The sequence below is a fragment of the Equus caballus genome, chromosome 14, assembly GCF_041296265.1.
Source record: "Equus caballus isolate H_3958 breed thoroughbred chromosome 14, TB-T2T, whole genome shotgun sequence".
NCBI lineage: Eukaryota > Metazoa > Chordata > Mammalia > Perissodactyla > Equidae > Equus > Equus caballus.
In genome coordinates this window covers 92,613,194-92,627,190 of record NC_091697.1, presented here as the reverse complement: position 1 = coordinate 92,627,190, position 13,997 = coordinate 92,613,194, and the positions used below count along the sequence as shown (strand labels likewise).

The 13,997-nt window shown below is 38.7% G+C and overlaps 1 protein-coding gene across 1 annotated transcript in view; it reads left to right on the top strand.

The window, feature by feature from the left end:
• The window catches only part of ADGRV1 (adhesion G protein-coupled receptor V1), a 510,967-nt gene that overhangs the window by 411,601 nt on the left and 85,369 nt on the right, over positions 1–13,997 (top strand). The window contains exon 87 of the mRNA XM_070233305.1: positions 11,432–11,589. Coding sequence (XP_070089406.1) covers positions 11,432–11,589 — 158 coding nt within the window. The remainder of the gene's footprint in view (positions 1–11,431; positions 11,590–13,997) is intronic.

The window sequence follows — 13,997 nt, the reverse complement described above, 5'->3', positions numbered from 1 at the left end:
TCCTCTCCCCACCCCTGAGGACTAGGCCTCCAAATGAGTCGTGAAGAGCAGTCCTGACATTTGGTAAGATGTTATCATTTGAAAGTACAGGATACTTTCCCAGATGGCACACATATCACACTCTTGAATTTTCAGCATGTCTTAAAAATTATTTCCATTTTGAGGCACATGGAGCTTTTATTTGAAGAAAGAAAGAAAAGAGCAAACTAGTAAACCATAATAAAGGCAAGTTTTTGAAGACATGAGCTGGCCCAGCTCTCCCAATGAGAAGTTTGGCTACAATTAAGAAGTTAAGGACCTCAGCCAAAAATCTTTACTGCCAATTAGATCATGATTTATTTTTAAATGAGAAGAAATTTAGAAATTTCATGAAGGAGATAGCCTTAAATTTTTTAAGGCAGGTTTTGGACTATTTGGATTTTTCTCACGCATTCCTGATTGTGCTCAGAAATTAATAATACCCTGCTGTTCCCATTTCACTGCACTGCCCTGAAATCCTGTTGTTGAAACGACAGGACTTGAAAATAACAGGAACATCCTGTTGTCAAAAATAAATTCCTTATGATAAAATATTGATTCAACTGAAGCCAGTTTTTTTTCTGAGGAGGGGAGGGGCCTCAGTGGGAGGGGGGCTTATGAATGAATGAAATTTATTCTTTTGTATGAATTTTTATATTTTGCAAAAATTTTAATATGTGATATCATTAAAAATTATCTCACGGGAGGAAAAAGTACGGTCTAAGCTGCCTGGATCGTTACTATCAAGTATTATATTCAGAAATATGCATGTTTTGTGTTTCATCCTGTGATTTATTCAGTAGTCCCCTAGTCCCTAGGAATTCGCATGCAGTATAAAATAAAACACTAGGGACACTTCCTACAAAAGGGATTTTTAGATTATTAGCTGAATATGACCCCTGAAAACATTTTCTGTTAAGTCTGACTTACACTTCAGAGCCTCATTTAGAGCATTGACCAAGGAGTTTTAGGCAAACCTTGCATCTTGATTTCTTCACCCCTAAAGCCAGAGGGAGGATGGGAAGACCTGTACTATCCTTCTAGTTCTAAGATTCTATGAAGAAAAACCATTTTTAAATGAAAGAAAGAAGCGCAGTTATCCCTCTGCAAGGCAGCTCAGGTTGATGGGGACGTTCATAATGCCTTGCTTTCTAATAGTCAACATGGGGAATCCTCCAGCAGTCACTCCATCCAGAATCCAGGCTTCTGAGAGGCTGGAAACTCCCTTTTCTAGAAAACCATCAGCTAATTGGCCTTTTCCCTCCAGCACCCTTTTTGCCCTCTCCATGGAGGCTTTGGGGGTTGGGGGAAGAGAGAGGATGGGAACAGGAGTACAGCAGGTTAGAAACCATCAGTTCAAATCCTGAACCAACCCCTCAGTCTACTGCTGCTGACACTTCTGGGCCAGGCCGAGTTGCCAGCCTGTGGTGGCGCCTTCATGTTATGTTGGACTTCCTTGAGTATTACCTGCCCTTTTTCAAATGGCTTCTCGTTACCTTGACTTTTCAAATTGAAACCAAGTTTCAACAGCTGGTTTTGCAGGAACACATGAGTCACGGGGAAAAGCAGCAAAGGGAAAGTTTTCCTCCTTCCTCTCATGCGGAGCCTTGTGAACGCGGGCAGATCATCTTATTTGCATGACTGAATCACGTTAGACATCTGCTGATTGGTAAGGAATTCGAGAGGGAAAAAGCTGGTATCCAACCCCAGCTCTTCCCTGAGGTCTTCCCAGCCTACCCCGGGGGAAAGATTTTTCTTTCCTTGAACTCATACTGTTCAGTGCTTTTCCCTGACACATAGAGAAGGGTGATAGATGTTCACACCTCCCTCTCTACTATTTAGTATCTTTGTTTTTCTTTAAATACAGGTTAAGTCTTGCATATACATAAGAGGATTTGGGGCTTAGTAATAGGTGATGATAATAATCGTAGCTATCTTTTATTGAGTACCTACAGCATGCCAGGCTCTGATCCGAGAGCTTTACGTGTATTGACTCATTCAGTTCTCACTACCCTCTCAGGGTAGATGCTGTTGTTCTCTCCATTTTATTTTTTAGGAAACTGAGGTATGGAGACGTTCAATACAACCCCAAGTTACAGAGTCAATAAAAGGGATGCCTATGATTGACCGAAATAGTCTGGTTTCAGAGTCTTCATTCTTAACAGAACATTCTATTTTTTTTGTAGACAGTGTTATCCTAATCCAAAAAAGGCTTCTACCCACTCTGTTCTTTCCTCCGACACATATACCCTCAATAGCAACATCATTTTCTTTTAAGAAGCTTCTTTACGTAAATCATAAAGGAGATCACTTTATATCTATCTATCTATCTGGTGTCTAGCTTAGGGCTTCTAAAATGTTTCTACATCTGTGTGATCTAATCCTTAAGATTTCAAAGCTTCAAGGAAAAGGAAATGTGTCATTTTCCCATCAAAACTGGAGTTTCCCCATGGAGTGGATAAATTTTGGCCTCCATATCCTTTACTTCCAGTTTTAATTTCCTTTTCTGAAATTAATCCATGACCTCTATCTCATTTTCCTGGGTATTTTGACCCATATTTCTTAAGCTTTTTAACATTTATTAAATATCTCTCATATGTTGGCACTGTATTATGGGATTTTATAATGTTCTCATTTTGCTACATTGTATTTTTCTTGCTCCAAGATCCTTCAGGAAAGGAGTTATGCCTTTTATATTTCTTAAATTTCCAGCTATAACTGCAACATCGCAGAGCATATAAAAATACTCAATAAATATTAATTAACAGTGACATCATAGACCAACCCAGCAACTACCTAGTATGAATATATTAAGGGTATTTAGATATCCTAAAACACATCGTTGATATGCGAATCCATTACCCTGAAGACCAACATCCTTAAATACTTGTTTAATAAAAAATTCAGGGGGCCAGCCCAGTGGCATAGCGGTTAAGTTCACATGCTTCACTTCGGCGGCCCAGGGTTCACAGGTTCAGATCCTGGGTACAGACCTAGCATCACTCGTCAAGCCATGCTGTGGTGGCATCCCACATGAAATAGAGGAAGATTGGCACAGATGTTGGCTCAAGGCCAATCTTCCTCACCCTCCCCCCCCCCAAAATTTGGAATATCAGAATTGAAACTGGCTCAGCAACAGAACTGAGTTTTGGAGTTGAGACACAACTATGTTATCTACGACTTGAGATAATGACCTTAAAATGTTTGACGTGTCACCTCATTTACTCACTTTACCCTTGTTTTCTCAATAGTTAAATGGTAGTCCTGTTATTTCTAGCATTTTAAGATTATAATTTTACTAATAGCACAAAGAATTGTATAGTGTATTTTAAACAGAGGATGGCTAACTTTAACAATTTCTTAAGGATTTTAAGTCATCATTTAGAAACATCAGTTATTGCAGTGTGCTGTAAATGTTAATGTCACTACAGATGATACAAGATGTGGATATGACTGAGCATTCACTCCTGCAGGGAACACTCTAGAAGTTTTTTCTTAGAGCATTTGCAACTTTCACATAAAGCCAGAGGAATCTGTGGGCCTAATCTCCAGGACAGCCTAATATGACTACTGTTCAGTAAAATGGGGTCAATAATTAAAAGTTGGATTATCCTTCTACCAAATGATTTTTGCCCCTTGAAGAAATCATCACCATTGCTGTCAGGATTGTTTATCACTTGAAACATCTTCATCATTAACAGAGTGGCCCACAACTACATTCTTGTCTTCTACCTTTTTCGTATTTCTCATGGGCTATAAATGAAGTATGTACAGGAGGATTGGAAGAGTATTTGGGGAGGAAGCTTCAAAGCCTACAAAGGCTTCATCAGGAAAAGGAAGCAACATTGATGCTAACATGACACATGGCCCCCAGTTTCTTCTATGCTGTTCCTAAAGGCTTTGAGTTTATTGAAATAAACTCAGATTGAAAGCACAAAAAATAAAAATTGTATTTCCAACATTAATTGCATCTCTGACATTAACCTAAGATCAGAAAGTACTGCATCCTGCCTGTGTGATGAGGGATTCGCCTCACCTGAAGCTGTTTCCTATCAGTGGTCATACTGTGAGGATTGTTGTCCATGTGAAATCCTGAAGTTAGATGGGGTAGAGAGGGGGGCACAAAAAAGATAAACATTTTTTGGACATTAATCTTGTATTCTTGTGGTCTTCTCTGTAAATCTATTTTTTATAAAATTATAAAAACCTATAATTTTACTATCCCCAGATTCAAGAGGTTGATATGATTATTCAGAAAAAAACTTTTTAGCCATCCATTCAGAGGCTTGATGAGCAAGAGGTAAGGGCAGGACACCTTTGAACGCTCTAGGGCAATGACATTTTCCAGTACCAAACAATTTTGTTTTGTGGGAACATAGAGTATTAGTACATGCAAAAATAACAAGTCAGCCTGACCTTATTCCAATTAAATTCTGAAGAGGCTTGATTCATTGGAACCTACCTGGAGCAAAGTTGGCAGACACTGACCAATAGACAGACTTCAACAGTATTGTCAACTTGTTCCGGCAACAGACTGCTCAGACTTGAGTTTCCTGGAAAAAGTGAGGGGGGTGGAAAGGTCATGTAGGATATCATAATTTTCAGACTGTTTTCCTCAATTATCTCTAATGTGTTCATACTTTGATTCCACTATTTATCTTTGGAATTTATGTATAAATATATTTTACCTTTGTAATGAGCCAGGGATGTGGGCAACTGTCTCATTCAATAAGAGCTAATTATATACAATACAAGCCTGTATTTTAGTTTATGGAGTGTATCTGAGTACCTCAAAATTTTAGACAGCTTAATATTCAGTGAATTAAAATATCTGCTCTTTTTAAAGTGGATGAAACAATATTTCTCTGATACGTCATTATTTTTCTTTGCTCAATCTTTTCAACTAATATAAGCATATGGGCACATTTTAGGTACTAAAAGGTGAGTCTCATTCTTGTTCTTTGGTCCGTTGGCTTCTTCTGAAGCAGTTGTCAATGCATAGAGTTAGACAGCAACATAACCATGGTATAGAAGGAGCTCTAAAACTGGTAGACATGGCAGTGATGTCCCTCTACATCTTCAGGAGCGACACTGTTTTAAAGACTAATTGTGCATTCATTCCCCTTTCTCTGTTTATCACTCACTAACTGCCTCTCTTTTAACCGTGGTCATTATAGTTGCGTGTAAAAACCTGCTAAAGCTACTTCATGTAAAGGGGGTGGGGTTATAGAAGTATGTGTACCCCACAGGCATTCTTATGGACATTCAAAGGCAGAAAACGAGGTATAGCTGGACCTCAGAGAACCTAGAATTAGAATGCTGAAAACTAAGGCCACATTCTTCATCTCGCAGGGACCACAGAGTCTCTCACTTGTTGTGAGACTCCTCCCAACCCTCCCCTCTCTGTCCATTTCTTCTGTATATTCGTTGTGTATTTACTCCAGTCTGGCTGCTTGCCCTGAATTTATATTGGCTCTTGTGCCCACCACTAACTGGCAACTATCCATGTCAAATTATCAAGAGCAAGAAGCTGATTGGCTCCGCTCAACTTTTAGAGCAAAGTCACTGTTAGAAGTCAGGGACAAGCCAGAAGAATGGCTGTCTTTGGGTCAGGTATCCATTGCAGTGCTTGTCACCTGTGGATGGTGTGACCTGTGGCTGAGTAGGGGTAGAGGTACATGGCACATGGGATCACCTTTTCCAGAAACCTTGAGCTGTGTGAGCAATTGTGGAGCATGTCTGTTGCACTCACACTCGCAGGAACCTTGTTCCTCCAAGGGTTGTTTAGATACAGCAGGACTGAGTATTTACCTCCCATCCAGACCCCCCACAGCCCAGCACTCCCCTTCTCGTTTCCTTCGACAGCCTGCAGATCTGCTGTGTCCTCTCTTACTTTGTTTATTAGCTCTCTCCTTTTCTGCAGTCACAATGCTCAGGTTGCTAATCCCAGCTTTCTAAATGTGACAGATCCTCTTCTCCATCCCTTTTGCTTCCTGCTGCTTGTCTTTCACTCTGGTTCTTCAGGCTGCTGTGACCACCAGATGCTGTGAAGTCTCTGGGTCTGATTCTCCTTGGGGTTACATAGTCCCTTGGCTTCACTGCCAAAGAGATATAAAGATTAGTTAATTTGTTAATTACTTTAAGCTACGTTATGTCCCAGGAGTATGCTACAAGAGTGCTTCTCAAACTTTCAATGTGCACATGAAACACCTGGGGATCTTGTTAAAATGCAGTTTCAAGAGCTCTGTCCTGGGGTGTGAGATTCTGCATTTTTAACAAGCTCCCAGATAGTGCTGAGGATGCTGATGGAAGAACAACACTTTCAAAGAAGACTAGATTCTGAAGTGCTGTGCGCTTACTGCAAGTATAATCCTCTTGATTAGGGAGGACCGTGCCTTAGGCATCTTTATGTGCCCTTCCGTGTCCAGCACTGTGCCTGGTGTGTGATAGACATTCAAATGTTGCTTGGATTATGATTGAACTCAGAACACATGAAATACAGGACTTTCTATGCCTACTTTTTTTTAAGTGAGTGTTTTTCAAAGACTGCTAAAAATTGGTTAAATCAGTAAACATGTCTTAAGGGTCTGATTATGCAAAGCACTAGGAGAAATATAAAGAAAATATTACAGGCCCTGTCCTCAAGGAGATCACTGACATGTTTACCACTAACTCTAATGTCTTTACTAGAATTGTGGAGATAATTTTAAAATTTAGGGGTAGCAGTAAAGGCAATGAGCCTGTTTATGCTGCTAGCAATTTGACCTTATGTAATTTAGAGGTCGTTTTTCCATATGTACAATGAGGCTAATGGGATTGTTGTGATGTTTATGTGTGATAATGCATGTAGGGATTGAATTTTCATGCTTTTTACATAGTAAATGATTGTTGCCAGTAATATTGTAGTAGTGGTGGTAGAAGTAGGAATAGCACTTATATTTAAGATAGTTCTCATTATCCAGCTGATTCAGTTTAGGAAAATACTTTGTTCCTCCCCTTCCTCTCTAAGTCTATACATTATCCTAATGTGAGATTTCACTTTTTAGAGCTTATCTGCAATTTAATCTTAATATTGTTCTTGTTTAAGGTTTAAACTTAAAGGAAAATGCATTTTTAGAATTCAGCTGATTTCCCTGGGTGTGAAAACCTCTGTATGCACTACAACAGAAGGACAGAAAGAAGAATGTATTTTCCTACCATGCAGCTGATTAAACCCAAAGTATTATTATCTCTTCACTCTGATGTCATCATAAATTTATTCATTAGAAAAAAAATCATGTTCTTAAAGTGATTCTCTAAACCTTTCCATCCATTTTGGATGGGACAGGAAATACACACATACACACAGAAATAAATGCATATGTACATACATAAATTCACAGGTGAATAAAAAATGTGTGTTAGATAAGAACATCATCTTTGGAAAGAAAGTAAATTGGGCATCCAAGGAAAGTAACATTGAAATCATAAATATTGGCTTAGATTTTATTTGTAAATGGTAAGCATCTACGTAATGAATAACATCTGTGTTCTTCAACTAATAGGGCCAATAAACAGATATAATGAACTTTCTACACAAAGTAGAAATGAGTGTGCAATAAATAAACAATTCTTGATGCATCATACATTAAGTAAATTTCTAGAATAAACTTAGCAGACCATCTCCTTTAGCTTTAGATAAAGTAGGGCATCACCATGAGTTTCCATGTAAAGAAGAAAAAGTTGGCTGAAGCAACAAATGTATCTATTGATATAGAGGCCATCATTAAAGAAGTCTTAAGGAGACCTACCTCGGGGAGATTGGCCCATGAGCCTGTGAATCACAGCTATTATCATTGTCTTATTGAGGAGAAGGACTTACAAAGAAGACCTTGGAAACAAACATTTATTATTCTTTCATTACCTATATAACCCAGATGTAACCCAGATGTCATCTGTCTGGTTTTCTTCAAGTCCTTCAGTTCACCAGGGTCAACTTGTTCTTTAAAATATAGTTTAAGTGGACTCAAATCACAGTCTCACGTACAAGGAGTTCCCAGTGTCCCTCCTGATATTTTTAGCCGTTATAAGTAGAGCTTATGTCTCTTCTGGATTCCTTTGCTTCTGAGCTCCTTCTTATGCTGATTTCATACAGAACTAAAGAAACTGAAATACCCCCATGCCAACCACATAAATTTTTTTAATCAAGTTAGGTAATGCAAGTAAAAACACTTCAATAAGTATAAAGTGCTACCTAGGGGAGGTAATAATCTTACAAAGTTATAAAGTGACATAAGCCGTTGTGAACATTCCAAGGGTACGCTTGGAAGAGGAAAAACTGAAGGTAATGAAACAGCATCTTGTTTCCTCGGGCAGAAAATAAGAAAAGGATGAAGTTCTGACAAATTTTTTAAATAAATTAGGATAGTCTGTGGGTTATGATAAGAACGAAAATTTGGCCATCAAAGTAAAAGGGAATAGCAAAAGTTAGTCATTTGATTGTAAGAACCCAAAAGAGCATTCAGCACCAAAAGAGGGAAGGGTCACTGGAATGCTTTGAAGCTGGATGAGCTGGAATTATAAATCCAAATGGCTTTTGTCTCATTTTCTCGGAACTGCCAGATCTGTTCTTGAAGCAATAGCTGCCAGCACGTTAATCGACTGCTTCCACAGCCCTCATGTGTGCCTAGCATTCAGTCTGCTCATTTCTTACATTACATTCATTTTTTCCAAGACTGTATCACCAGACTTATTTCAGAAACTGTTTCTAACGTGATAGTCGTTTCCTAACTCCCCCATCACTTTCATGTGATCTCATCCTCAAACTACCTGGATGTACTGTACATTGTATTTGGCTGGACTGAAGGAAATTCTGGTTGGTGAGGCTTGTTTTGTTTTTTTTCTTTTAAGGGAGGATATAATTCACTTATCTTGGACATCTTTAAGTATGTGTCGGAAGTTTTATTCTACTCCAGTGGAAATCCCATTCAGATGATATTGATCAGAAAATTAGAATGATACCTATTAGCTTTCAAGGAAAAGTTAAGTGAGGAGAATTTAAAACAAGAAGGTGTTAGTATAGGAGATATAATTTGGGGATGTGGAGTGACGTAGCCTGCTCCACCTACTTTCCATGGACGGGATCACATGAGTGGGGCCCTGACTGCTGTCTGTGCTTGTGGGTTACCCTTTTAGCCCTGCCTCATTTGCAAATGATACTCTTTAAGAAGAGTTGTCTGACCCCCTCATCCCTAAAAGAGGTAGCACACAAGTGCAGTGTTGGAGGGAGCCTGGGATGGAGTCGCACAGAGCTGGACAGGAGTGGGCGAGGGGAGGGCAGGAGGGCCACCAACTGTGGGGCCAAAGCCCTCCACGTTAATGATCTGACCCCATTTTGTCTCTGTGGGGGACAATCTTAGGGCACTCTCAGCAGCCCGGTACTTATGAGAGGCCATTTCTTGTGGGCTCTGAAGAAATGAGGGATGAAGGGGTCACTTCAGGATTGGATAATTTTCCTGCCCGTTTCTCTGGAAGATTGGGCCAGCATCCTACATGTAGGGAGACTTGCAAAGGAGATTTTTAAGAGCTGTGTATCTTGGGAAATTCCTTTCTCTTCCCAAGTGCTGCTCCTGGTTCATTCTAAACTCCCAGAGGTTCACTTTGCCCAGTTTAGTTTTTAACCAGGGTGATATGCCATTCATTGGGGTTCTGCTTTCAAATGTTGTCCTCTAAAGTAAAGGAAAGTTTTTAGGAAAGTGCATCAAATAGAGAGGTGAGAACCAAACATGGTCAGCCACTGGAAAGTGCAGATGTTGGAGAGTCAAAGCTATTCCCTGACACTCTGTCCGGAGTGTTTATTCCCAGAGCAGTGCACAATAGATTCAGTAATTATCCCCATTTTACAGCCTGAAATTGATTTGTGACAACATTTTTCAAGGTAAAAATAAATCAGTGAAGCCTGTGTGAGTTCCTTCGTCAGTGTCTGTGTTTGTCTAAGCACCTTTAGGCCAGTCTACGGCAATGAATCCATAATTCCGATGAAAACAGTAAAATCATTTAAAGCCAATGTACATAAAAATGAGTAGCCAACGTGACCACTATTTTTAGTGTGGAAATATATTTGTGATCAGAGCCATTAATATTTGCTGTTTTATTTAATCAGATGCCGTTTACCTGGAAGATACAGGTCTGTGGTGTACAGATGAGTGTACAGAGAAGGAGTCAGGTTTCGTGCTGTCCAAATTAAATTCTAAAAGCCAGGAAATTCATCATTCTGACATGTCTATGCAGAATGTCTGTTGAAATATCTATTGAAATGTGTCTTGTTTACATAAGGAATACATTTAGCAGATCATGTTAATTAGAAATAATATCTGAGTCAGGTCTTTAATAATGGTGTCTTTTTAAATGTAAATTTGAGGCACTATTTTCCAAAGTTGCAAGAATAGGTATTTCCCCTGATTTACCTATATTTTGGATTTTGAGTTTTCCTTCTAAACAGGTTTAATTTTTTTCCTTTTCTTCAGAATCCATGATTGTATTTATGACATTATAACCTAGGTTTACAATGTTAAGTATTAAAAAATGGAAAAGTTGGGAAAACATATTTGAAAAGAGACATTCCTTACTATTAAGATTTCTTGTAATTAAAAAATTTAGTCTTATAAGTTGTAGGAGGTGTGTCCTTTATAAGAATACCTCAAAAGCACGGTTTTAGATATTGAGAACCTATTTAACAGTCCTCCATTCTGAGATTTGTGAAAGATTTTTTGTAAACAACAAGAGGATTTTATGACCCATGAGTAAAAATTTCCAGTTACATCTCTAAAACCATTTTCCATGGAATTTCAGTTTTACCAAAATAAATAATTTGTTTGCTTTGGACTTCATTGTTCTAAATAAACTCCAGTAATAATAGGTACACTTGTACAGTATAGCCTCTAAATGGAAAATTGTCTTCATTTTCAAGAGAATAAATGGCTCTTGGGGAAATGTATGGCTTAGGAATGACAAAACTGTCATTCACTCAAAAAATGAGATTGCGGAGAAGACAGAGTTGAGCCCTGGGAATCCTCAAATTTGCCTTTAAATAATACCTTCTTTCATGCAATCCCCAGTGAGAGCTTGGTCTCATTACGCCAAAAAGATGGAGCTGCAAAAGCAAGTGTGCATTTCTCAAATTTATTTGGCCATAACTTTCTGTGAAGTTTTCTGAGCATCTCAGGAGATGCATATTCCATGGAGCCTACTTTGTGAAGCAGTGGGTTAGATTTCATCATGTAGCCTCTACAACAAAACTTCAATCTGGCAAAGCAAAAATTTGCTTTTGCCAACATTTAGATACAAAGATCTGGTATAAAATGGTGATGTACTACGTTCTGAATTTAGAGATGTGTGTGTTGAAGTTGTCTGAATTGTCTCTTTTCTCTTCCAGGTGCTTCATCCCAAACATCTATGCAGCTCTGTTCACTGCAGCCCTTGTTCCCTTAATGTGCCTCGTGGTGGTGTTCGTGGTGTTCATCCATGCCTACCAGGTGAAGCCGCAGTGGAAAGCGTATGATGACATCTTCAGAGGAAGAACAAATGCTGCAGGTCTGGAAAGAACAGTATTTGCACTTTGGAGATGGGAACTTTTTATGGGAGGGGAAATGTCACTGAATATTTTTATCAAAAAAAAAAGAGTGAAGTTAGACTCAGCTTTCAGCTCTGAAGCCGTTAGTTAAGCTCTCCATTTTCTCCTGCTGCTTCGTACTTCCTGACATCTCTCTTTTTTCAGGACTCCATTGGTTTTATTGTTGGTTCCAACTGTATCCTTAAGATATTAATGTCCAAGAAGAGTAGTCACAGCCTTTGGGAGCTGCTCCCCAAAGCTTCCTTCAATCTAAGCAACAATAACCTGGGTTCAACCTGTGAAATCTGTTCATTTTTGCAGATTCTGAGACTTCATCACAAATGAACCTCCGTAATGCTCATGAGTGCTGTATTTTGCATGTGGATTCTGATTGTGCTGACAGACATTTAAAAACATATGTGATCAGACAGCTTCATAAGTGGCTACACATGTCTGGTTACTTAAGCATGCAAGTCTTTCCAGCTCAAATTGGCTTTAACTGCAGCTCATTTTTTCCCTTTGAATCATACTTTGCACAGGTTTTTATGATCTGATTCTTTTTTTGTTGTTAGATTAGAGTCTCTTAGGAGTTTTCTTAACCAGGAACGATAACCACACACAAACCTACAGAAAACTCTAAAATTATATGAATGACTGGGATATTAGGAAGAATCTTACGAGCTCTGGGGGTGGGACATCCCTCTTGGGCCAATGAAGAGGAGTCTCCTCTTTTCTAAGCTTTTACAAATATGAAGCCAAATGATCGAGAGGAATTCTTCACATTTTAAGCATTTTTCAGAGTTTAAGCAAGATACCATATATGAAGTCCCTAGAATAGCATCTAATACATTATTATTAGGAGCTCGATAGGTATTGCCACTTACAGGATAATGAAAGGAGTCACCCTAATGTAGGAAAAGCCTTCTAGCTCCTGAACTGGATCAGGGAAGATGCAAAAGATTTTCCTCATGGTGTAAAGAGAAGACTCTTGTGTTACTTTGTGGAGTAGTTTGCAGGATAGCTGTTTCTAACCAGCTCCTCTCTATTCTCTCTCATCTAGCCTATAATCACTGTATGGGCAGAAGTATTATGTAAGGTTATGATTAATCTTAAACTTTTCTATAAAAAAAGCAATATTTAATGTAGAAATCCTACTTTTTCATGGGACATAGCATTTATCCAGAAGCTATGCATTTATTCAACTTGGGATTCATTCTATGAAAACGCATATTCTCTTTTGAAGGGAGGGTTTGTTTCTTTCCCGAAATGAACATTTGTTTTCTATGTAATATAAAAGTGCCAATGTTTGCATGTTTTCAATAGTGATAAGGGCCTCACCTAATGAGTTAATCCTTTTCATGCCTAAATCACCCCGTGCATTTTTGGATGTGATCCATCATGGATACGGTAGATACACAGTACTCAGATTATCTGAAAAACATTGCACTCAAGCATTGAACATAATGCTAAAACTCCAGCACACTTGTATCTCAATTAGGGAAACCTCCCTTGCAATGAAATGTTAGTAAAGCATTGCTTTATTGTAGTTTGTCAAATGAACAAAATTATTTGTGATATTTCTAACTCCCTATTCCTGTGACAATTCAATCTAGTAGTCAGGAAAATAAGAGTATTCTCCTGATTGGTTACCAGTTCTAGTCTTTTTCCTTTCCATTTCATTTTCTCAGATGTCTGTATTTCAAAACTGTCACATACTTCCCCTCACTCTCCAGCATTACCGTCATTCAAGGTCTCTCTCGTTGCCCAAAAGTACAGTCTCTTTAGCCTATAATACAAGAGTGTCCACAGTCCACCCCTGGGCCATCTTTTTATCCCCAGGTTGGTTAATATTTTTCCTGCATTCTGACCATACCATCTATCTACTCTTTCCTAAAATTACCTGATACTGTCATCTTTGCTCATATAAAGAGTCCTCTACTTTGAACTTCTCATCATTAGTTAATAAAACCCATGAGTTTGGTAAGTAATGTGGGAAACTGTGGACAGAAGTAGAAGGGGGTCACACCCTCCCATAATCTTCATTAGCTCCCCAAAGCTGTCCGAGTAAACCCATAAGCTAAGTAAAAATGGTATCCTGGATAAACACGAGTTAATTCCCCTAGAGCCCCCTTCCAACAAGATACTGCTCACCCTTTTATAAAAATCCTGGAAGCTCCCAATATGCTACCTTTTCTTGAAGCCTTTGGAATTGCCTCTTTCCCACACCAAATTAGAATTACTCAATTCCTCATCTATGCCTTCAAAGCACTTTGTCTCTACACCCATTATAGTTCTTATCTTACAGTGGCATGGTGACTTGTTTTGGTATGTGTGGCTGACTTCCATAGTAATTTATGAATTCCTTGAGGGCAAGGACCATTTATTATTC